The sequence below is a fragment of the Arctopsyche grandis genome, chromosome 11, assembly GCF_051622035.1.
Source record: "Arctopsyche grandis isolate Sample6627 chromosome 11, ASM5162203v2, whole genome shotgun sequence".
Taxonomy (NCBI): domain Eukaryota; kingdom Metazoa; phylum Arthropoda; class Insecta; order Trichoptera; family Hydropsychidae; genus Arctopsyche; species Arctopsyche grandis.
In genome coordinates, this window is record NC_135365.1 from 14510808 (window position 1) to 14535740 (window position 24933).

Below are 24933 nucleotides of genomic sequence, written 5' to 3' on the forward strand. Positions count from 1 at the left end.
ACTTATAAATTATTTCATGAACTGTTATAAGTTTACTTTAAGCTGTTTTGAATTTTTAAAAATGCAACAAAATATTTTTTTTCAGACTTAATTATCTTTAAATCAATTTATTTGGGTATCTTGCATCAATTTAGGTTGGACTACCTGGAAATCTTAACACTATAGAAATTGTCTACATATTAAAAAATAAATACAAAGCAGAGTTTCAAAAATTTTTCTAGTTTCTTGATTAATTTTGTGTCGACCAGCAATATAGGACTCATGGATTAGTGTCAGTATGCAGACAATCATTTTGGTAAGCAATGCCATAGACAACAACATTTTTTGAAAAAGTTTTTTCACATTTCAGTTTTCGCCCACACGAGCACCATTGTAGAAATTTGGATAGTAGATTTTATTCTAATATTTATACACGTGTTTTATAGTTGCCATAGCTTTTATTGGAGTATTTACATACTTGTATTATACAAATTGAATATGTATGTACATATTCCAATAAATATATATGTCTCCAGTTTTATTTCCTTTAGACAAAGCATAAAAAAATAGTTTCTGCTGCTAAGCTACATCTTCATATGAAATAAAAAGCTTCGAAAACAAAAGCAATTTACAATACTTATTGGAATAAAAATGCCACTATAAATCTATCAAATTCGCTTTGTTAGAAATAAGAAATATCTACATATGTACATACATATATGTACGTGTTACAACACAGAAATACAGTTGGTCTTGAAAAATTATAGATGTTAATTATTATAAAATTCAAACAATCATTATGTATATTTTGAATAACTTTTAAGTGTTTCTATTGCTTTTGCATGTAAATTGCATAAACTTTCTTACACGGTTAAGTGTTTTGAAGGAAAAACTGAGTTTAAGATCTACTACATCTTTGACAAATTTTCTGCTTATATATTATTATGTATGTATGTAATTAAAATTTTAAGAGTAAAGAGAAAAAATCAAATAAAATGTGTGTTTTTCATTATTATTTTTATTTTTTCACAAATTTCAAAAATAATTTTTAGCTACAATAAGTATTACAGTCAAATAGCTCCAAATGAAGCACACGTTAGTTGAATAATTACGAGGCAGATATGTTTAGTCTACATAATAAAAATGAACCAAAACATAAAATTGAAATATAAGAACATATTAAGCACCTGTGTATATTTTGGAAGTAATAATTATATATGAATGTACATTGTACATAAAATCAAAAAATATATATATATACACATATATATATTTTTTGTACATATATAAATACAAAAAAAAAAAAAAAATATATATATATATATATATATATATATATATATATATATATATATATATATATATATATATATATATATATATATATATATATTATATCAGTTGGTATAATATATTTTAAATTGAAACTTGTTAAAAATATTAAAAAATTAATTAAACGAAATTTGTTCGCATTAAATAAGAAATAAATGTTTTATAAATTTATCGACGGACAATAAATTACAAAAAACTTCACTTCAAATATTGAAGAAGTCACTCACAGCCTTATAAATTGTAAATAAGTATTCGAATGAGTTATAATATGTAACATAAATCAAAATGTAATATAAATTTAAAAATAATAAAAAACCAACACATAAAAAAGGCAATTACCAAACTTCATATTATTTCAAAATAATAATGCAGTTAGAGTTTATGTAATATACAAAACAAATTATTTAAATATTTTATCAATCGTTGTTCATCATGTAATGTAAAATAATGAATGAGCTTTTCTTAGCATTTAATAGATATTGGTAATTTAAAAAAAAAATTCTAATCACATGTATTGTAAGAAACATATAAAAATCCATGTGGTAAAATATTGCACATTTGTAAAAATAGATCACAAGTGAAAAAATTAAATAAAAATCTTTAAGTACAAAGTATTGTACATGTCAATAGTTGATTTCTAACCTGTTCTGATATACCCTGTGAATAAATACATATAACATTGGCACCGAAATTGCTTGTCAAGAGTTCAAATGAGACAAATATTTCATGAAATTTGAAAAAAATAAGTATGTAATAACATTATTTATAAATTGACTAATTACTAATCAACAAAACAAATTCAACAATACATACATATGTATATCTATATGATAACTAAAAACTAGACAGGTAATCGTTTTTGTTTTTTCTAATTATTTAACTAATATCAACCATGTATCTTATTTTTTCGAAACTTAGCCAGAATGTTAAAGACCATGGAGCCATCCGAATCCACACAGGCAGAAAACCTTTGTATAAGGCTTTAAAACCTTCACCTCCTACAGTTTTTCTTAAACAGTCTATTGAAGATTTGTAATATAATCCCCTGAAAATATATAAAGCATTGAATATACATATATGTATAATTCCATCTTTAATACAAAATGTATATAAATGGCCAATTAATGATATACTAAAGTACTTTAATTTTATAAATTTTCTTACTTTCCATCTGCATCAGTAGGTTGATTCATAACACGCGTTTTAACAACATCAGCAGGAGTACCTAAGCCCGCTGCCACAAGACCTGCAGCAAAGCTTGCCAGTGTATGTAGTGGCCATTCATCTGGTAGTCCTGTATTTGCCATGATGTGCTGTTTGGCCATATCATACGTTGTTAGGTCTCCAAGATTTACTAAAGCTGCTCGTTGCATATTAGGTACTGATCCTGGAAACAGTGACTACTTTAGTATATAATAAAATTTGAAAAATTCTCCATTTCAATAATGCTACCTTTCCACAATCCTCGAATTCCACCACTACGCATTATTTGCTTGAACGCATCCCATGCTCCATTGATACGGGCAGGTTCACCGAGTAGACGTTGTCTACCTTCCATCTGGACCTGAACTTTGACTAGATCGGTAGGAGACGCTAACCATTGACTAATCATACCAGACGTCATACCACCTGTAATAAAACACGTCATCAATATATCACTGCATCTTATGAGGTTAAAATGTATTTGTGATTGTAATGTCATTGCTCACATAGAGCAGATTTCCATAATGGAAATATGTCTTGTTTATTTCCACCGAAGACGTCATTCCTCAATTTTTCATAGAGAAGAATTCGAGATCCTGAATAGATTACGTGTCTGGCGAGTGCTGGAGGTATACCTTGCCATAAACGAAGCAATCCTTCTTCGCGTACAATGCCGACACCGGTGCCAAGCATTCCTCTATAAGGGACCTATAAAAGAATTTTAATTTAATTCAGTCTTATTATGTCCAGCATAAGAAAACAAATAATAATTTATATTTACAACATTTCCGCTTTTCTTAGCAACTTCTCCTTGTATTTGCAGGCGAGTCTTTGTCAAATCTAGTGGATATGTAGCTGAAATTAAGATAGCGAGAAGGTTAAATATGCATATACGCATGTACATATAAATAATATGATATATTTTTGTCATTACATATGTAGATACATTATATAAAATAGAGTGCTAAAAGGTAAGGATCTGCATATTTTTTTGAAATTGTAATATTATGATGAGCAACCCTGAACGTTAAATGTAATCCAGACTAAAATGAAAACTAGTTGAATTTCACAAGATAAATAAAGAAGGTGACTGGAATATGAATCTCTATAATCAAAATTAACTTACTGTATCGTAGCATATGTATTTCGAATATGCCATGGTTGCAACAATATTTTGTTAGTATTTTAAATTTGATTAGTTCAATTTTACATATTGATAGTTGATACAGATTTTACAAAACAGATGAGATTGATATGACTAAAAAATGAGTAACCACGACTTGAACTTAACAATTATAACGTCTATTTGCATTTTGCATAAAATTTTGTATCATAGTGATGATACAAAATTTTGTGGCATTACTTTCGGAATTAAAAAATTCGGATGTGAACAACCCATGACTTTATCTATGTATTTGAGGAATATAAGAAAATTCACAAAACTAAATTCGATATTGAACCTTGCAGACAAATTCACACATACCGGCTATGAGAGCATTTTCGATACAAATTGAGCGCAAATGTAGGGAAACTTCCGGTTGTCGGATTTTATTCAAATTGTTTTTATTACTTAAAATAACTATAATTATTATACATATTAAATATCAAATGTTAATAAATATGAAATATTAAAATAAAAATAATTTAAAAGGTCAAAATTAAAATATTGTTTAAAAAAAATATAGTACTTCCGGTTTACGAATTCTGACCAAAACCTTATCAGATCTAAGTTAGTAAATAAAGAATACAAATATAAATTTTCAGCTTGATACGTTCAGGGGTGTGGAAAGAATAGTGGCCACAACATTTTTGACCTTTCTTAGAGGAAAAAATCCCACTTCCGGTTTATTAAATTTAGTGTTTTCTTTTTATTTTCATCACATTGCTACAAGAATTATACTTGAATTTTTTCGTGAAGAGCACACATGTTTAGGGGTCGAAAAAAATAGTGGAAGAAAAATCGAACAAGAGTAAACTGCCACTTCCGGTTGATGGATGCTTATCAAATTTTATACATAACTTGGTATTAAGCTTAAACTTCTAGATATGAAATTTCAATTCAATAAACCAAAAGGTTACTGAGAAAAATATAAAACTCCTCGATTCTCTAAAAAAATTTCAATCCGATTCGGTTAGCGGTTTGGGAGATAATTTAATTCAAAAACTTAAAAAAGAGGATATCTATAAGGGGAGGTACCATTTCCGGTCAACTTAAAAATTTAAAATAAATTTACTTCATCGATATTATTTATCGATAAGAATTTCAGTAGCCGATACGAAGTTTCAGTTCGATAGGACTAACGGTGTTCAAAAAATCCCCAAAATTCACAGACACACACACATTTTTTCTAGATCATGAAAACGTGATCAGTGATCGATTCTGAGTTCGAATCAGTAAAAATCTCGAGTTGGAATTTTCGCATGATCACATAACTTCATCTATTGTAACTACGTACGTACATAGATAAAGTAAAAATAGAATTCGCATTCAGAATATTTTTAAATTTCGATTTAATCAAAGTTAAAATCGCCGATCTTTGATAATTCAAAGATTGGCGTTGGAAGGACGCTTTTAAAATAAAAATAGACCGCTCCGGGTCTACCTCACGCCAACGAAAGTGAAAAGGTCGAAAAAGCAAATATCGAAAATCGAAAGATCTCAAGTCGAAAGATAAAAAAAGGGTGCATGGTAAACGGTACTATGTATATATAATATATATCAGTGGCATGCGGTGAAATTATCTCTCTTTTTTTTGTCATACAGCCTTGTTTAATGTGCGCGCACAGGATACGGGAAGAAAAGCCTGTTCCTCTTGTTCCTGTCGTATCCTCCTCGCGCAAATTAAGTGAGAATGTACGACGGGGGGGAGATAGAGTTTTACCGCACGCCACTGATATATATACTAACCGTTTTTCATATGTATGCATGATAAACGACTTTTTCACGTTCACCCGTGTGTCAAGCTTTGATGATCTAAAGTCTAAGGACTAGATTCCGCTACTGAAATTAAGCCACTGGGTGATTTTAGTCTGATGTGGGAGATGAGAAAACAAATATATGTACATATGTATATATTATACGGATTAAATATTCGTCTTAATTTGAGTGTTCGTGTTTTGCATGAGTTTATATTTGGAAAAAAATAATTTCGCAGTTGAAAAAATATAAATTGGCACATGGTGAGAGAATTTCGTTATCGTTTAGCACGATGATGTTTCCATCATTATAATATTATTACAGCAGGAAACGGCACATTTCATAACAACACATTTAGATTCCTGATAATATACATATGTATAATATCTATAAGTAGGAACAGCCCAGTTTTGACCCAGAAACAAATATTATTATAGTGGTATAGCGTTCAAGTTACGTTTGCGACCTTAACGCTCACCAACCAAAAATAACTCGCTGAAACGTTATTCTGTTCATCATCGCTTTCATTAGACGATTCAGCGGGGAATTCCGTGCAAACATAAACCGAAAGAAAGTCTGGTAATGATTTCAGCACTATCAGCCGGATAGTTTCAGTATGTGCATGGAAAAGGTATATTTTTTAAAGCGTACAAACGAGCTCAGATTTAACGCGGCTATTTTGTGTTATGACCGTATTTATGCACATCAGTGTATTATTAAATCTGTCAATACAAAACAACGCGGGAGATGGTTCAGATTAAATTCGCATATAACATTCGAGATTTCATCACTATCTTGGTCGATTATCGTATGATATTTCAGCAACAACACGCATGCTTAGTTATTTCGGCACCTAAACACAGATAAGAAATATTTACGTTTTACGTGTTTATCTATGCAATTCCTCAAATTTCACAATTTTAGATTTAAATATGTGTATGCAGTTATTTCTGATTATAAATAATACAGATTTAAAAGGTGCACGGTGCACAAGAGACGATTGATTTATGCATCACCTGTGCCAACATGTTGCGTGGTTACATATGACAACAGTTGAAGTTGCATTGTTAAGCCGAGACAAGGTGTTTTACTTCAAATAAAATATTGATGGAAATGTAAATAGCACGTCATTATAAACGTGTTAATTGATTATACGTAATTTGAACTATAATGTTGTTTGAAATTTTTAAAGTTACAATATATGTAAGTTAGAAATAAGCCGAAATTAATTTAGCTTTGTTTAAGGTATAGCGACTATGTGCTTACGGGAGGGCGAGTGACGTTTTCGAACCTAGCTCAAGCACCCACCGGTCGCCGCACGGTGATGAATAGAGGTCGGAATCTGAAGGGGCCGGAAACGTGCCGCCTATTGTTCCATTGTTGTAAATCCTTTGTAAAAAAGGTTCGGCAAACCTTTAACAATGCATTTACAATCTTTGAACAATAAACAGCCCCTTCAGATTCCGGTCTCTAGTGATGAATTGTCAGGGGGAGATCCATAAAATTACACACACACATACATTTTTTTAATAATAAAACGTTTGATCAGTAATAAAATTATTATTATAAGATTATTTATATGTAAAACTTTATTTTAACTGAATTATTAAAACATAAAATACATAATTTGGATTGTATATAATACCTTATTAATTCTCTATGGTGGGGGCCATTAGCTCCATATCCCCCCCCCCCCTCTTGAATCCTCTAGTGCGAATTGTCGGAGTTTTCAACCGAAATAAACCGACTCCGACTCCTTTTTACTTATTACATACCTCCTTTACGTTTTTACAAGGCTTTTCTATGTTTCACTTCGTTTGTTGGTCTGACACTGTTCCTACATTCTTCGGATCGTTTCTAAACTTTGCTATTTTGCGCAGTTTGGTCAACGATAGAAATTTAAATCGCTTCCGCCAGTACGATGGTGAAAATAATCGTAATAACGTATAAGAATCCAAATTTTTTTATTACGGTATGTGTCAACTAGTCTTCAATTTTATTGAAGTAAATCTACCAATATGTAAATTGAAATTTAATAATTTCTTCATAAAAATCATGAATTTATAAATTAAATTATAAATAAACCAAATAAATAAATAAACCAACAACCAAATTGTGACCAAAACCGATTGTTTCCTTTTTTATTCTTATTTTAACTCAATTTTTTTATTAGATTGATTTGTTTGTGTATGAAATTCATACACAGACACTATGAATGTACTTACTTTTTATTTATACTTTTTTTCGTTACTAATAATTCAATCAATTGGGTTACATGTCAATTTTTAGTGATTTTTTTCAATTCCTTTAATTTTTTTATATTCTAAAAATCGTTATTATTTTTACTACTTATAATTTTAAACGTTGGCGAGAAAAGTCGATTTTACTAAAATCGTTTAAGTTTGGGCCGGAGTCGGAGTCGAATCATAAGATATGTAAAGTCGAAGTCAGTAAATTTTGAACCGACTCCACAGCCCTAGATATTATTCTCAATAGATGTTGAATATTTGTTTAAAAATCGATTAAAAGTCGTACGTGATTTTGCTTTGAATTACATTCATGGAGGGTGTAGTAAAGTTTTAATTATATTTATTTTTACTTAATTTATTAACAAGGCGAAACTGTCCAGACCACATAGTATTATGTTATGTTATCAGTAAAGGCCGGACCCTGAGGGGGCTGTATATTGTTCAAATGTTGTAAAGGTTTGCCGAACCTTTTTTAAAAAGGATTTACAACAATTGAACAATAAACGGCACGCTTCCGGTCCTACCTCTAGTTATTAGTCAGGTTACGGCCATCTGATAAGATGAATTATAAAATTCCATCGAGCATATGTATGTATTATTGATAAGCATTGCAGTTGACGTATGCAGTTTTTTCTCGGAGGTGTTACGATTCTGTTATGTTTACATTTTGCAACGATTTTCCTGTACGGGTAAACTTTCGAAATATGTATGTACGTATGTAGGCACGTCGATTATAAATCCAAAGGAGAAAATCCACTATCATTTCTCGGAATTCATTATCACACGTATCTGTATACGTCACTGGGCGATTTCGAAGAATGCCGATCGGACATCTCGTGCTAAATGAGTCACTCTCCTGAATTCGACTGTTAAAAATTCAATAGATAACGATTCGAGTCGACGCCTTCAGCGTGTCAAAGTAAATATTTTACTTTTTCAAGTCGAAACACAGTCGACGTGTGCTATTTAAATAAATTTCGAAGCGCGGATAATTATAAAGAATGTTTATTCTAATAGGTGTGCGTATACAGAACTCGAGTGCTCCGGTCGAAATTTCATTTCACCCCGCGAAAGTGGAACGAAATTCGGACACCGTTTGTGAAACGAATTTTCTACATTACCCGTTGTTGTATTATTTGTTTGTAAGAATTTTAATCGCCAATTATCGATTTTTGTTTTCGCAATGCGATGAAAATATTTCGCGTAAATAATATTCCAGGCGCGCGAAATATGTACGTCAATGCAACGTAATACGTTATATGTATGTACATATGTATATCCGGTTGATGCAAACTTATCAATGGTATCAAAATTACATACATTGTATATAAATGTGTGTTATTTACATGAAATATACCGTTTATAAAGTATTCCTAAAACGAAAAATAATATTCATAAATGTTCCAAAAAATAAATAAAATCAAGTTGGGGGGAAAAACAACAATTGGACGTGGTTTTCCATATATAAAATTGTTTCTATATTTCGGCTTTCATTTTCCTCATTTCATGTTCAAGATATTGTCATGGTAAACGGATTATTCCGCAAAAAGTGATCTCGCACACGTTACTAAAATCTCGATCACGAAACATCAGCATACATTTGTACTATACTGGGAGGCTGCAGCCCACAACCCGTATGGAATAGTCGCCACTATTCTATATATATATATATATATATATATACATATATATAGAATACAGTGGCCGCTATTACATGCGGGTTGCGGGCTGCAGCCCTCCCAGTATAGTACAAATGTATGCTATTGTTGTCGTCCATATGAGCTGCGGGGTGCAGAGTTCGGCCGCCTGTATGCGAACTTAAATTTAAATTAAATTTTAAATTTAAACCGCTCTTTAATTTTATCAGCATTTGTGTAAATCATATTAATTCAGGGGTATAGTATTGAAAATTTTAATCACAATAAAAATTAACCAGAAAAACAGACATAAAACCAAAACGTTTAGTTCTAAACAGGTACAGACGACAAGAGAGACTGAACGTTTTCAAGTTCATTCATGAGAATACAGTGTTTTTACCCCTAATACCACATCTAGGACATTGTTCTTTCAATGAACAACCAATACTCAACATCCTTGAAAAAATACATCTGGCAGTCGCAAAGATAATATAACATAAAAGATCTAACTCTATGCGGACTGAAGCTATACCTGCTGTCCCGTTATTTCCTCGAATTATAGTTCGGGTGTATTACAAGTAGAGGTAGGACCGGAAGAGTGCTTTTTCCAGTAATCAGGGCGTTTTGGGTCTATTTACAAAGCTAGAGTGCAAAAAAAAAGTTAATCATAAAAATGAACAAAGCACGGCGAACAATTAACAATGACCGGTATGCTTCCGGTCCTACCTCTACTTACAAGTTGTAACTTGCAACAGAAATCCACAAATATACAACAAGACAACCAAAATGCATTTTTAAAAATACGATGTCGTGTTTCATATTTGTTAAGGAATATCATTTTTTCGACTCTCATTTCTTTCGGCCGCCTGTGTGAGTTGCACACATTGGTACATATAGTAAGCGCGGCCCTGCTCACGAGCCGCCACTCATACATACAAATCATAAAGATCAACCCTCCCACTATTTTATCCTGGAAAATAATAATAATTATCATGATTAATTCCAATTAGTTAAAAATCTGGCAGCCCTAACTGGCAAAAGAAAAGACGACATAATTTTATTTAAATTTGGCACATCGAACAAATCCTATTTGTCTTCTCAGCGCTAGTATATTATACAAACATATTTTATATGCAAGTATATATTCTTGATGGATAGAAGTCAAAATATATAATTAAAATAAACAGCCCATTTAACTTTTGCGATATGAAGAGAAAATTTTAAATTTCCACGTTTGATTACCAAGAGAATATTGGAATGCTTCAATTTATCGCTAATGAAGTCTTGCTAATATAAATTTAATAACAAAATGTAACCCAGATACGAACAAAACGATCGAATTATGTAAACCGGGTTAGGTCGACAGCAATTTTGTTGTAATCGGCATCGATTCGCTCGACTTTTAATTAATTAAATTAAACGAACGTATGAGTGAGTAGACACACATATTTAATTAAACAAATTATATTGAGCATATCCGTGTACGAGTTGTGCGCAAACACGACGTATCGATGAATAATCCGACGAAATTTCCGTCATACGTGACTCATGCTGTGCGAGAAATGAAGCCGTTGAACCGTGCATTGTTTTTATTGCCCTTTTATTAGAAGGAAAATGGAAGAACAAAATGAATGATACGAACAAATTTGACCACTCAAGGACCTTGGACAAGATAACTCGTCCGCAATGTTAACGCACATCTCAACATGGATGAGGTAACTCGTTCTGGACTATTGCTATCTACTTGCAAGTTGCAGCCGAGTTCACGACAGTCGAATTCGCGAACATGGGATGCATTCCGATACGCGTTTTAATGGTTGGAATTTTATTATACAGGTTGCGATAAACTCTACACGCCCTTTCATATCTATAAAATGTGGCATATTATTTAGTTTTGCACGTGAATTTCAAGTAATTAATCAAATAAGGAATTTTAATGACGAAGGGATTTCTAATATTTTTATTCTATTTAAATACTAGTGGAATTATCTTAACTTAACGTATGATAACTAGAGGTAGGATAGTCACAGTGCTATCTATTGTTTGGCAAACCTTTAACAATGCATTTACAACCTTTGAACAATACACGGCCCCCTCAGGCTCCGGTGACTAATGATAACTTGTCAGTAAGGATAGGTGGTCGGTTTCTATTTGGACAAAAATTGGGTTCACCATTGTCAATTTCTATTGTGAACCTTTCTCTCTAGCTTTGTAGGACAATAGTAATCATTTAATCAACCCTCTTTCCTGAGAAATAGAACCCGAGCGCCGAGTCTGGTTTTCAGCATAGGCCGGCGCGACCCTGCGCACAATAGTTCATTTTTATGGTGAACCTTTTATTTTTGCTCTCTAGCTTTCTAGTTTGCCCTGTTTCCTGGAAAATAGCCCCAAAACGCCCTCTTCCCTGGAAAAAGCACGCTCCACCGCCGAAGACTAGTTATCAGTAGTAAAGCCAGAGCAATGCCTGATAAATTTTGAGGCATTGCTCAGGTAGATAAAAAAAAGAAAAAAACAGTATATAAGTTAAGGTATCGGAAGATAGTATACCAAATTTTGAAATCGTAAGTTTAACAGTATATATGACTTTACATAGCGGACTAACCCAGCCGGGTATATTTGCATGGAAGTCCTTCAATTCCGGGCTCCAAACAGTATGAACCCTTCTAAAACTCGCGAAGTATCTAAATTGGAGTATCTTGATAAATATACCGACTTTGGTGGTCCTGTTTGAAGCTGAGGTCGTATATCGCGGACATATAGACACCTTACACCAGAGCATCGCAACGTGTGTGCCGCGGAAGCGTATAGCATCATATGTATACATAGATCTAACGCGTGCGAGCGAGATCGCGTGTGAGGGTTGCTTGGCTCTGCCTAACACGATCAATATTGACTTCAATAATATTGACGCATTTACTTCTAAAACTAATATATTACCTATGTATATATATATATATATATATATATATATATATATATATATATATATATATATATATATATATATATATATATATATATATGTGTTTGAGGCCTATCACACTATCAATATTATCACGCGATCCGTATTGAATGTGTAATACCCTCCTTTAATACGTCAAACCATCAACATCTCCACCTCACACGGTCAATATAATAAGGTTTTGCCAATAATATTGATTGTGTAAGGTGCTGTATACATTAATTTTACTGACCTCTTCTTATTTTTACACATTTCTGTCCGATTTTTGTCTAATTTGTTTAAATTAACAATAATGACTTTCTAAGACAGAATTTTCCATTAAATTTTGTCTTAGAAAGGAAGTATTAATGTTTTTTTTATAATTAACTAGTGTTTTTACCCGGCTTCGCTCGGCATTTGTAATATAAACCGCTTAAACACGGCCAATCTAATAATAAACATTTTATTAAATTTATTTCAATAGTTTTATTTTATTTAAATTTCTTTGAATTGTTTTATTTTATTTAAATTTATTTGAATATTCATTTGTTTTTTTATTCAATTGAACGTAACGGATTTTACGAACCAAACAAACAAACGTACGAAGTTTCTTTCGAAATTATATATAAAAAAAATGCGCTGAAGGTTTTTTTTACTAATATTTCAGGTATTTTCTTTATATGTATAATATTAGTGATATATGGGAGACATGGCAAACTGATAAACCAAAAATGAGAGAATTGAAATTGGGTCGATCCTGATTTAATGATATCGAGAATAACGATTCTCGACTCGCCGAGAAATTTTAACTAAACCTAACTTAACAAAAACCTTATTTTAACTAAACCTAACTTAAAAAAGACGCAAAATTATAGGCGTAGACACACAGAATTTTAGTTCTTACAAAAAGTTCTGTAAAAAAAACTCCCTGGAGTGTTTTTGGTGATATATTTTCAGTGACAGAGATCAATAACGGTGGTCCCTACATTTTAAGAAATGTTGGAGTAACTTGTCGAAATAATAATATCTTACGAATTAACAATGGCCTGAAGAAACGCCCTTCCCAGCTGTAATCCTCCTAGACATGTTTGCGCCTTTACCCTTTGAGTTCTGACGTCTTTTTTGTTGAAAGCCCGCCACGCTGAAAATTTCGCCGAAATTTACAACTAGAATTATTTAGAAATCCAATAGAAAGGAGGTATAAAAATTGTAGCTAATCCAAACAAACCCTAGATAACTACCGTCGGGGATTTCGAGTTTTGTAAAGGTGTGTTTAGACTCTCTAATATATGTATCTTGCAACAATATAAAATAAACAAAAGACGTCTATTAATGAATGTATTTTTCCAAAACTAGTTCCATATTTTTCATTGTTGTTAAAATGTAATGCTCACAATATAAATGCCAAGCCACAATCTAAAATACTCAGCAGTTAGGGATTTCCATCGGGAAATTCTGTTATAAAATCAGAAATTCCGGTAAGTTTATAAACATTGACAAATGAATAACACGGTTTACACGACCTATGTTCAATGCTACCTGGAAATGCTTATCGGGTAGTATTCTACTTTACTTTGTACATGCTCAAAATACAACGTCTATTGGCGTTATAAACGTTGGTCAGCATTCAAAGGGTTAAGTGTTCATCATCGAAAAACGTGCGAATAGCTTCATCCATTTTCTGTTAATGTTTATTTGGTATTGTACATTTCCGTTTCATATCCAAACACGAAATGGTTTCATATGTACCTATAGAAAATTGAAAGTCAACATTATAAATTAGCGAAATATTGTGTGCATTGAAAGAGATGTTTTTTTTATATAAGAAGTACATATGTACATAATATGTATATAGAATTTTCCGAATCAGAAAATTGGTCAATTACTGTCTGCGATACCATCGACATTGTGATTTGCAAATTGAAATTATTATAGTAAATAAGAATCAGTTTCAATTTAATATTTCAAAGATGTGCTATGTGACGGTGGTATTCGAAGAATTGATTTCTGGTGGTGTCGTATTCGTTACGTTTTTCCACTGAGTTAGCATAGTATGGACGTAGCTATTCAAATATTTTTTCCAACAAAGATAATTTAACCATATCAATTCCTCTAACAGTCGCCTTTTATACATACAATACATGAAGTGAAGGAATGAAATAAGAGTCGACAGAATATGAATATATGTACATATGTAGGAGCAATATATTTAAATTATAAATAAAGTAGGTAACTTCAAAAATATTAAGCTATTCGTATCGTTTATAATATTTACGTAGGAATAATTTAAGTGGAATTATTAATAGTCTGCCATACATACGTATACAGAGTAGTCGAGTCGGTGGAAATTAATTAAGATAATGGCATTTGTGGCATAAGTAATAATGGCTCTGATAGGTGAGAATTCGGAGAAAATGGAAGTCTCTCAGTAGGTCATATTTGTAATTATGCTTGATTTTCCGAAGTTACAAGTGAATTTAACCTTTGAACGTCGAGATCGAACGAGTGTCCCGAACCGGGGTCGAGTAAGACCCCAGTATTTTTAAATCAAAATACAGCTTTTCTCAATACAAATGGGTTCAATATATATCTTATTAATCATTTTATACATCAACATAAAAAACTTTTAGTCTTATAGCATGTTTTTGACTATTTTTGTATTAAAAAATAACGACAACCATCGACATGCACATAGGTAAGGCCAACTGGCGACTGCATGATTCAATAGCCACGCGCCAAAAGCGACGACAACAACAGCTTACGAAAATGTTGTCTCTTTCTAAAAAACGTAACAATTGGGGCATTTGCATACCCTACTTCTGTCAGGGAGTGTTAAAGATGTTAAACAGATTTGTTCAGTTTGAGTGATGCGATGTGAGCGCTTTATCGAAGAAGTCGAGCTTCAGACAGTTTACGCAATGGTCTGATCAAAGAAAATTATCGTTGTGGAGTCGTTAATATGGACACGTCCCTGGGATGTATGAGGAAAGTTTGCCAAAAAGATTTCACAATGCGGTGTTAGTAAAAGATCAAAACAATTGGTTAATCGTGGTGAAGTCAAAAAATATATTTATTTTAAATAAGGTCTTATAACCAGTGCATTTTTTGTAATGTAACGTACTGAATCGGTGTTTCGGCACATTTAAAAAAAAAATATATAAGACAAATTATGTTTGATTTTGTATGCGAACCACTGCATAGGAAAAGCTGCTTTAAATTTAATTTAAATGATATTTGAATAAAATTTTCTTTAAAAAAAAAAAGCTCGACAAGAAGCGAGCTCCGGCACATTAAAAAAAAAACTCGACAAGAAGCGAGCTCCGGCACATAAAAAAAAACTGCTTACCATTATCAGTAGACTTGGCTTCGCGCTTCTAAAATAACAATAGACCCTTTCATTGCTGTACAAACTAAGAGCGCTAAAAAGTATGGTTGACAATAGTGAATTATTTTTTGTGATCTTTGATTAGCGGAAAGTTTTAGGGACGCAACGTCGCGCTATAAATTTTATAAATTGTATTACTTTATAGATGTATAAATGAATAAAAATAGTTAGTAACGTTATCTAGTAGTAGAAAATGAGCTAAGGGTTAAAACATTTTAAAATTTGTTCTAAATTAAAAAAAAAAAATTTTTTTTTTTAATTTTTAGTTTTTTCTTCGAATTGAAATAAACAATACATTTTTTTACTTCCAAGTTTTGGTTAAACTTTGTCATATATTTATCAATGTACGTTTTAATGTATAATACAATTTGTGTTCAAAACAAAATATGTATGTAAAAGTCACCGAAATTAAAACAAATGAGCGAAGTGAAATATAGAAAAGCCTTGTAAAAATTAGCAATATGGCAAAGTATGAAAACGATCGGATAAGAGGCAAATTGTCCTCTGAATTGTAATCGTAAGTGAAACGTAAAGGAGGTTTGTAAAAAGAAAAGAGAACAGTCTATCTTTGAAAAAAGATAAAGAGTTTCGTCGTAAAAGAGACATGTAGAAAGCCCTAGTAAGAATGGCGAGTGAAATTGGAACTAAAACTTTAAACACCACCGTTATCAACAAAGACGTCTTGTGGGCGTTAAGAAGTAAGGCGGCACATTTTGAAGAGCGGCAAACCGAAGAAGAAATTATCAAAATCAAACATAGAAAAGCCTTGTAAAAAGTATGAAGAAAACTGTAAATAATTTGCCATTCAGGAATCAATCTTCAACTGATATTATTAGAGGTAGGATAGTCACAGTGCTATTCATTGTTCGGCAAACCTTTAACAATGCATTTACAACCTTTGAACAATACACGGCCCCCTCAGGCTTCGGTGACTAGATATTATAATACTTGAGATTAACAATTAACAGAAGATGCAATTGAATTAAAAACATCTGTTTTTTGACTTTTTTCGTTCGTATAAAACTTTTAGAAGGGACTTTGGCCCACTGAAAGTCGCCGATTACCAAGATTAAAAAAAAAATATGAAACATAAAAGAGGAACAAACAAATTTGAAAAACAGGCGCGCCAACGTGGTATCGGCGAACGTACGACGTGTGTGGAGAGGCGGGGCGGGGGTGGAGTGAGGTGGGGTGGGGTGGGGTGGGGGGAGAGAAGAGACGAGGTGTGGAAAGAGATGTGGTGAGGCCGAGGGGAGGGGTGGGTGCAATTTACCGAACTCGGCGAGGCTGGCGGCCGCCACTGAAGCGCAATACGTTCGCACCGCCTCCGCCATCCCGAGAGTCCCCTAGCCGCTCGCCGTTAGCCACTCGCCACCCGCCGCACCGCTCCCCTCCTCCTCGCATACGTCTGCGTGTACGAGTCGCGCCCCGCACCCCGCACCCCGCGCCCCCTCTCGCACGTCTTCACCGCACGCGCGCCGCTTCAGTTGGCAGCCGTGCGCCGAGCCGGCTCTGCTCGCGACTGTGGAGCGCAGACGGAGACTGCGAGTGCGATTCGTTGGTCCTTCTCGAGGTGTCCTGGGCGTGTGTAGCCCCGAACTCGCGAAGAGTTCGCAGTGCGAGTAGAGTGGAGTGGAGTGGAGTGGAGTGTCGAGTGTCGAGTGTAGAGTGTAGAGTGTCGGTCGGGTGGCGCCTGCCGACATGGAGGCCGTCGCCAAGCACGACTTCACCGCCAACGCCAACGATGAGCTCAGCTTCCGACGCAACCAGATTCTCAAGGTACGCCCACCCCGTGCACGCCCCACCCCACCCCACCCCACCCCACCCCTTCCCTCCCCTTCCCACCTCCTGACATAACCGAGGGATGACATGACAGCGGCCGGCGTCGCCCATCTCCAAAATGGACCGAAATAGCACGGCCATTCGCACACGGCCTCTGCCTCTGCCTCTGCCGCTAAATGTGTCAGACGAGCCGATAACGCAGAATGCCGAATTCCGAATTCCGATGCCTCGCAGGATTTATCTCGAAACGATTCAATCTTGCCAACCGATTCGCTTTTGACCAAATTTTTCCAATTGGAATCCTATTTATGACACTTTCAACAGGCGTCGAATTCAACGATCGGTAAACTTTACGAAAGTTGAGTTATGTATAGATCAAAATGATCGGTCAGTAAACGGTCAGTTTTTGTTTCGAGGACTTTTTGACAAATAAATAATAGTAAAGCAGCCAATGACTGATAGTACAATTTATCGATCAACTATTTACTGACCAAAAAAAAAAGGTTACTGACCGAATCAAACAATTACTGATCAAATCAAACAATCAATGACCGAATCAAACTTGCTGGACAAATCGAACAGTTACTGACCAACGCAAAACAGTTACTGAGCAAATAAAACGGCTACTGACCAACGCAAAACAGTTACTGACCGAATCATATCATTACTGAGCAAATAAAACGGCTACTGACCAACGCAAACCAGTTACTGGTCTAATCAAACCATTACTGAGCAAATAAAACTGCTACTGATCAACCCAAAATAGTTACTAGCCGAATTAAATCATTACTCTGATCAAATCAAATGATTACTGACCAACGCAAATCAATTACTGGCCGAATGAAACCATTACTGAGCAAATCCAACGGTTACTGACCAACGCAAAACAATTACTGAGCAAAATCAAATGGTTACTGACCGACGCAAAACATTTACTGACCGAATCAAATGTTTTTGCCTATTTCAACAGTTACTGACTAAATCAAACAGTTACCGATCAAAAATAATACGGTTACTGACCGAATCAAACAATATCGAAATTTAACAATTACTGACCCAATCATACACAGTTATTGACCAAATAAAACGATCACTAAACGAATCAAATAGCTTCTATCCAAATTAAACAGATGCCGACCAAATCAAACAAAATTACTGATCGACTGATTACAAAACATGTAGTTTAGTCATTTCGAGGTTAAGCAGAGCTAATTTCTAGTTAAAATTTGTGCAATAGTTGAATCATGCCTCTCGAGTCATGAATGCTTTCTTCAGCACAATACAGGAAAAGTTAAATTTATTTATTGCCATTTAAAACACTCGGCGTTGATGTTTTTAAATGTTCAATTTTTGAAAGTTCAGGCTTGTCGCAAAATTTAAATTGTTTTATTAAACGTCATGGTTTGTTATCAATCAAATTGTTGAATCTTCATTGTAGTAAAGCATTTGATTACAATACAATGTGATCAATTAGATATGTACATACATGTATATGCCTCTTTGTGAATCTTTTTAAATATTATAATATCAAAATAAACAAAATCAATTGGTATAAGGCAACATTAGTTTTCTTTTATACTATATCAATTGCAACATCAGTTGTAGATGCGAAAATATTATTGATATGGATTAGTTTTATCAGACGAACAGAATATGCACGATACACAATCCTCAATATATTCGATTTATTTAATTTTCTCTCATGAGTTTACTCTCATCTGTTCCAATCATTAAATATTTAATAAATTCATTCACGTATAAATAACTTACTACCAAATCTGATAATTACACGTTACTTATTATTTTTGTCTTGTCATAAATAGCACAATAAAAATTCGTTTCTTTATTTCATCGAAATTAATTTAAATTTTACATCATCTAGTTTTTATTTTTATATTTCTATTGGATGAACATGGTATGTAATTTTAGTATTATATGTTTCAAGTAGAAATATTTGGATCGAATTGTTTGAATTTTAATCTTCTTGAAAATTGCACAATATAGAAGGTTGAAAAAGATGACGTATTGAATATAATAAATGCTTGTTTTACATTTGTTTTTTTCATTACAGATTCTTAACATGGAAGATGACCTTAATTGGTATCGAGCAGAATTAGATGGAAGGGAAGGCCTCATACCTAGCAATTATATTTCTATGAAAAATCATGAGTAAATTCATTTTAACATGAATGTATCAAATCAAATTCATTGAAGTTTGTTTTAAAAATAATTTCGATTTCATCTTTTTAGTTGGTATTATGGACGTATCACTAGAGCCGATGCTGAAAAGCTGTTATTAAATAAACAAGAAGGAAGTTTTCTCATAAGAATAAGTGAATCGAGTCCGGGAGATTTTTCATTATCTGTCAAGTGAGTGCACTATTTAACTTACTAATTTGTTTATAAAATATTCTTTAGAATACTATCATACATTTTATAAAGATTGCTTGTGTCTTATGATTATCTTTTGGTTTCGCTTATGCATTTTACTTTCGTGTTACAGGTGTTCAGATGGTGTCCAACATTTTAAAGTACTGAGAGATGCAGCGGGAAAGTTCTTTTTATGGGTAGTGAAATTTGGTTCTTTGAATGAATTAGTAGATTATCATCGTACCACGTCTGTATCCCGCTCTCAAGATGTCAAACTGCGAGACATGGTTCCTGAAGAGGTTATTGCATTTTAATTAAAATTTTGCTTTATGTGTATTTAATAATGTAGGCGAAAGCGTGAGTGTGATTTCCTCATGATTTTTATTAAAATATTTTACTGGCTTTCAGTGAAGTAATGCCATTTGCATATACATATCCCTATAAGTGTTCTATAATTCTTAACGAAATTAAATATTGCTTGTGTTCCTTTTTATTAAAGACTAAGTTGCAGTGTCCTCAATTGTTCATTGCAATGATCACTTCTTAAGTGTTCCTCTGTCATTGATGTAACTCTTCTAGTGTTTTTTTTTTTTTTTCATTTAATTCCTCTTGTGTTCATTACGGAAGTGTCCCAACATTTTTGCAGTTATCTATATATCCTTTGCTCACATATTCAACACTATCCATCTAATGTTTGTCTTCCGACAGGTCTGACGATTCCCGCCAGTACCCTTTGTGGAGGTACTTTTTTGTCAATCTATTTATCTATTTACCCTTTGTGATTCCATTATCATTTCGATGTTTTATGTATTCATAATACTAATGCATACTCCTTTTGTCACCCTAAATATTATACATCTGCTGATTCAGTGTTTCGTTTAATTTAAAGCATGTGCCTTTTCCGTGCTTCTCTCTATGTCATTCTCACAGTTTAATTGAGTTTGTCGCTCACTTTTCTCGTGAATTCATATGGGCAAAGCTTTGATGGCAGTAAGTAATGCACTTACATTGAAGTGTATGTGACGCATTTTCCACTTGTATTTGTATGGATTGTTAATTAAAATTGCTTCTTTTTTGGTCTCTGGTAATTCTGAGTTTGTTAAAAACATGTTGTTTGGGGTTTCATTCATAATTTTAGTTTGATGTTTGATACAGTCGACACGTTTGTTTGCAGATGCCATGTTCTTTTTTTTTGACAATATCGCCGGTGATACAAATTGGTGATGGAGGAACTTTTGTGACATTTCAAAATAAAATATTTCACTTTTAGTACATAGACAAATATATATTTCACTATAAAAATAAGCTGCTTGACTTATGTATATTGTCACATTACTAAAATTAATACAGCTTTCATTCGCTTTTAGTTTTTCAGCACTGCTATTGCTATGTGTAAAATATTATTTCATAAATTTGACGAAGCTCCATGTTAACGTACTCTTTTCGCGATAATTAATGAATACATATTTTTTTCTGTTATAAATTTTTCATTATTGTAATATTTATCAGCATCGGTGCAAATTTTCGGTACAGTCTGCTTATTAATTTTTTGATTTACTATACATTTTTTAAATATGCCAAATGATAATGTGTTTTTGCTTGCAGTAAGTATTCTTATGCATGGTTTTTGCTTTTCTTTGCAAAAATAATTAGGTATACAATCATAAATATACAAACGAATCCTTCAATGTGACTCATTTCTAGTAATAAATATACATACTTCTATCTGCTCACATTTACTGATTATACACAACATACATAATGACCATCATTTAATCTCTTTACAGTTAGATTTGTTCTAAAAATGAAATATATTTGTTTACAGCGAAAATAGTGATATTCAATTTCATGGAAATACTTTTTCGAATTGAAAATCTTTAACACTTGTATTTGAAATGCGTATAAGTGTTGTTTTGTTGTGATTTCGAAATATGTTTCGCTCTTTTTATAATGTTTGTCGAGTTGTGAATGAAGTTTTTATCTTTATTGTAAAATTCTTTGATACTTTGTGAAATTTATGATCGAATACAGTATGTGATTATTTAAATTACATTGTTTTGAGCGTGCGTATGTTTATCGTGAGATACAATGTGATGTTACTCTCTTCTCTACTTTCTTGCATTGTGCATGAGTAATTTATATGTGAGCTCGAATTGTGTGTGAAATTACAACGTGCAATATTGATATATATTAAATAATTTGATTTTTTTTGTGTTGTGTTTAAATATGACTACTAAAAGCGTATTTTTGTGTATGCAGGTATTGGTGCAAGCGATGTACGATTTTACACCACAGGAGGCGGGGGAGTTAGAATTTAGACGCGGGGATGTAATAACAGTAATAGACCGCTCTGATCAACACTGGTGGCAGGGCGAAATTGCACACCGGCGTGGTTTGTTTCCCGCAACCTATGTCACCAGTTATCACTCATAGTATAACCTGTCGCCGCCCAATTCTTTCATACAAGCTTTCGAGACATGAGCTTTTCCCTTACTGTATAGCCGTTTTTTACAATGTTTATCTCTTTCAAGTGTTTACTTTTAATTACTTTCAAGAAGTGTAAAACAAATATTCAACGTTTGCAAGGTGTTACGAACAATTGCCTACATGTCATTAATGCAGTTTGTACTTGAACTATTTTGTATTACCTATATAATTTCAGATAAAATAAGAGTGATTTTTTTTCACAAATTATATACATATTATTTAAGTCATTATTTTCTTTTTTATTTTAATATTGTCAGTAATTGAAATACGACTGGTATTATGCATAGTAAAAACTATTTTGTGAGCTAATTTAGTTTTGTTATAGTATTGTGGAACATTCATATAAGGTCTTATCCAAAATATAATATTGTCAGAAATATGTGTATTGGTGCTTTTCATAGATAAGCAAATTTTTATTCGCAATTGCCATTTGTAAATATGATCATGGATATAAGAAAAAAATTGCTTTTGTACTAATATTTTTTCATTATTGTATTTGTAAGAAAACTTACATTTGTTTCTTTTCAAAAAAAAAAACCCCACTAATTATCGAAAGGAATTGGAATTGGCTTGACTGTAACTACTGTTATCATTTCAGTCACTTTAACGTATTTTTTAAGTTTATGTGTAATAGAATTATTATTTCTTATTTGTTCCACAACAATATTCAATTTAATAGTTACTTATTCGAAATGAAGTTAAGTATCTTAAATAATTCATAACAAGCTCATTGTGTGTGTTTTGATAATTTTCTGTAATCTTTATAGGAAATAATTGGTACATTGAATTGCGATAGAAAATTATGGGTGGCTCCATTTTAGCAAGTTTTTATTAGACTATTACATATGAAGTGTAAATTTTAATGCCAAAGCACATGAATTTTGTATTATTATGTCATATGGTTGCCTTTTTTAAAATCCCTTATTTTGACAAACTTAAAAACACCAATAACGAACGAATTTATTCATTAACGATATATTTCAAGCTGACCAGACAATTTGTATACATATATATATATATATATATATATATATATATATATATATATATATATATATATATATATATATCTAATATGAGGTGCCAGATCAATTTCATGTGTTAATATTGGTTATTGTATTTTTATATTTATAACTTGTGATATTTCGCGGATATTTAACATATAAAATTTGGTTAATATTATGTAGTAAAATAGCCAAAACGAACATCTGAAAACCATTCTTCTATTTCATTATATTTTACATGCAATTTAATTTTCAATCATAATATTATAGATCTAAGTTAATTTTAAAATTGCGAATGTAATAATCTGTGTATTAAAATATACCTTATATGTTATACTAGTAAACGTTTTATTTAGCATATCCAAGTATTATATATAACAGTACTCTGCAATTAGTGCTAATTGTTCTGAAATATGTATACCTCAGCATTTCTATATATAATTATTCGATTTTATATAAATTATTTAGTAAAATTATTTTCATCTAGTGGGGCGAGTTCCTTCTTGGCAAGGAACTCGCCTAATATTATATTTCTTATGATAAAGGATACAGTAATATGATAGTCTGCAGGGTACTGATATATTTACATACAATAGAGGGCAGCCCATTAGGCATTGTGTATATTATTGATATAACTTCCTATTTAGGTTATAAGAAAATGCTTTGTCGATGATTTGAATATGGAAGTGTATGAAATGATGATCGAAATTCATTTTATAAATGACAGGTGAATATTTACACAATTGAGAGTATATTATGTAAACTTGAGTAAAATATCAACATTATATTACAAATGTAACGGACATCGAAAAAGTTTCACAGTAAAGTTATTTATCATTTTGGTACATTGGTGTTCATTTGTGTTTTGTCACTGTTGTAAATACTAATTTTGGATGTTATTGAATGTTTTAAGTGAGACGGGCGAGTAGAGTGCTCGCTCGTCTCATGTGCTCGATGCCATTAACCAATTTTCTGTTTAATACCACTTAGATTTTAAGTAAGTTACCTTTCTCCACAAAAGTGCGACGATGTGAGCTTTGTTCTTTCATTTATTCAAATATATATATATATATATATATATATATATATATATATATATATATATATATATATATTTGTTTGGTAATTTCTTGAATGAGTGCTCAGCGACTCAGTACCATGCACATATTGTATATGAACTGACGTTTCTGATACATTTTAACTTTTTTACGTTTATATCTGTGGAGGAGGTAGTACCCACTGGAGTGTGCAACAAGCGCGAGCGGTTGCCGGCCTGCTTTAAATAGTTTGTGCCTTTAGTGTATATTTCATTTTTAATATATTTATACTTTTGATGATGCTTCAAATGAATCTGCCGCTTGCCTTTGTTTTACGATTTGGTGGAAAATTATATTATGGAAATGAAAAAAAATAGTGAAATATATATATTTTACTTAATTATAAGTTGAGAATGTATAATGTATAGTATCTTCTTTTTTACTAATAAATAAATATGTATCTATATATTTATTATTGTTTTATTTGTTTATAGTCACACGTTATTCCTACACATACATCAAATCTTTAAAATTGACAATATGTATGTATTTGTGATACTTTGTTATGTACCAGATATGGTAAACGGTCTACTAGTCAAATGTGAACCGG

General features: G+C 32.3%; 2 protein-coding genes across 2 annotated transcripts; one reads left to right on the forward strand and one right to left on the reverse strand.

The window, feature by feature from the left end:
* Positions 1–1397: 1397 nt before the first annotated feature.
* Ucp4A (Uncoupling protein 4A) lies at positions 1398–17053 on the reverse strand. Its single transcript, XM_077440811.1, has 6 exons — positions 16917–17053; positions 3296–3369; positions 3021–3222; positions 2764–2940; positions 2476–2698; positions 1398–2356 (listed from the first exon to the last, which is right to left on the reverse strand). The coding sequence occupies exons 1-6, from the start codon at positions 16975–16977 to the stop codon at positions 2188–2190; spliced, it is 906 nt and encodes a 301-aa protein (XP_077296937.1). The 5' UTR covers positions 16978–17053; the 3' UTR covers positions 1398–2187.
* On the forward strand, positions 15925–23213 carry drk (growth factor receptor-bound protein 2 drk). The gene is made up of 5 exons (XM_077440812.1): positions 15925–17422; positions 19497–19594; positions 19676–19795; positions 19929–20094; positions 22055–23213. Exons 1-5 carry the CDS (start codon positions 17345–17347, stop codon positions 22226–22228), a joined length of 636 nt encoding a protein of 211 aa, XP_077296938.1. The 5' UTR covers positions 15925–17344; the 3' UTR covers positions 22229–23213.
* The last annotated feature ends 1720 nt before the right edge of the window (positions 23214–24933 follow it).

What these genes read in the sequence shown, in the direction of transcription:
- Ucp4A (XM_077440811.1), bottom strand. Translation starts at nt 16,977, where the DNA reads ATGGCGGAGGCGGTGCGAACGTATTGCGCTTCAGTGGCGGCCGCCAGC. An exon ending in ATTATGGAAATCTGCTCTAT is followed by an intron (nt 2,941 to 3,020) that starts GTGAGCAATGAC and finishes GTTTTATTACAG; the next exon opens with GTGGTATGACGTCTGGTATG. An exon ending in CCTACTGATGCAGATGGAAA is followed by an intron (nt 2,357 to 2,475) that starts GTAAGAAAATTT and finishes ATATATTTTCAG; the next exon opens with GGGATTATATTACAAATCTT.
- drk (XM_077440812.1), top strand. Translation starts at nt 17,345, where the DNA reads ATGGAGGCCGTCGCCAAGCACGACTTCACCGCCAACGCCAACGATGAG. An exon ending in GACGCAACCAGATTCTCAAG is followed by an intron (nt 17,423 to 19,496) that starts GTACGCCCACCC and finishes TTTTCATTACAG; the next exon opens with ATTCTTAACATGGAAGATGA. An exon ending in GAGACATGGTTCCTGAAGAG is followed by an intron (nt 20,095 to 22,054) that starts GTTATTGCATTT and finishes TTGTGTATGCAG; the next exon opens with GTATTGGTGCAAGCGATGTA.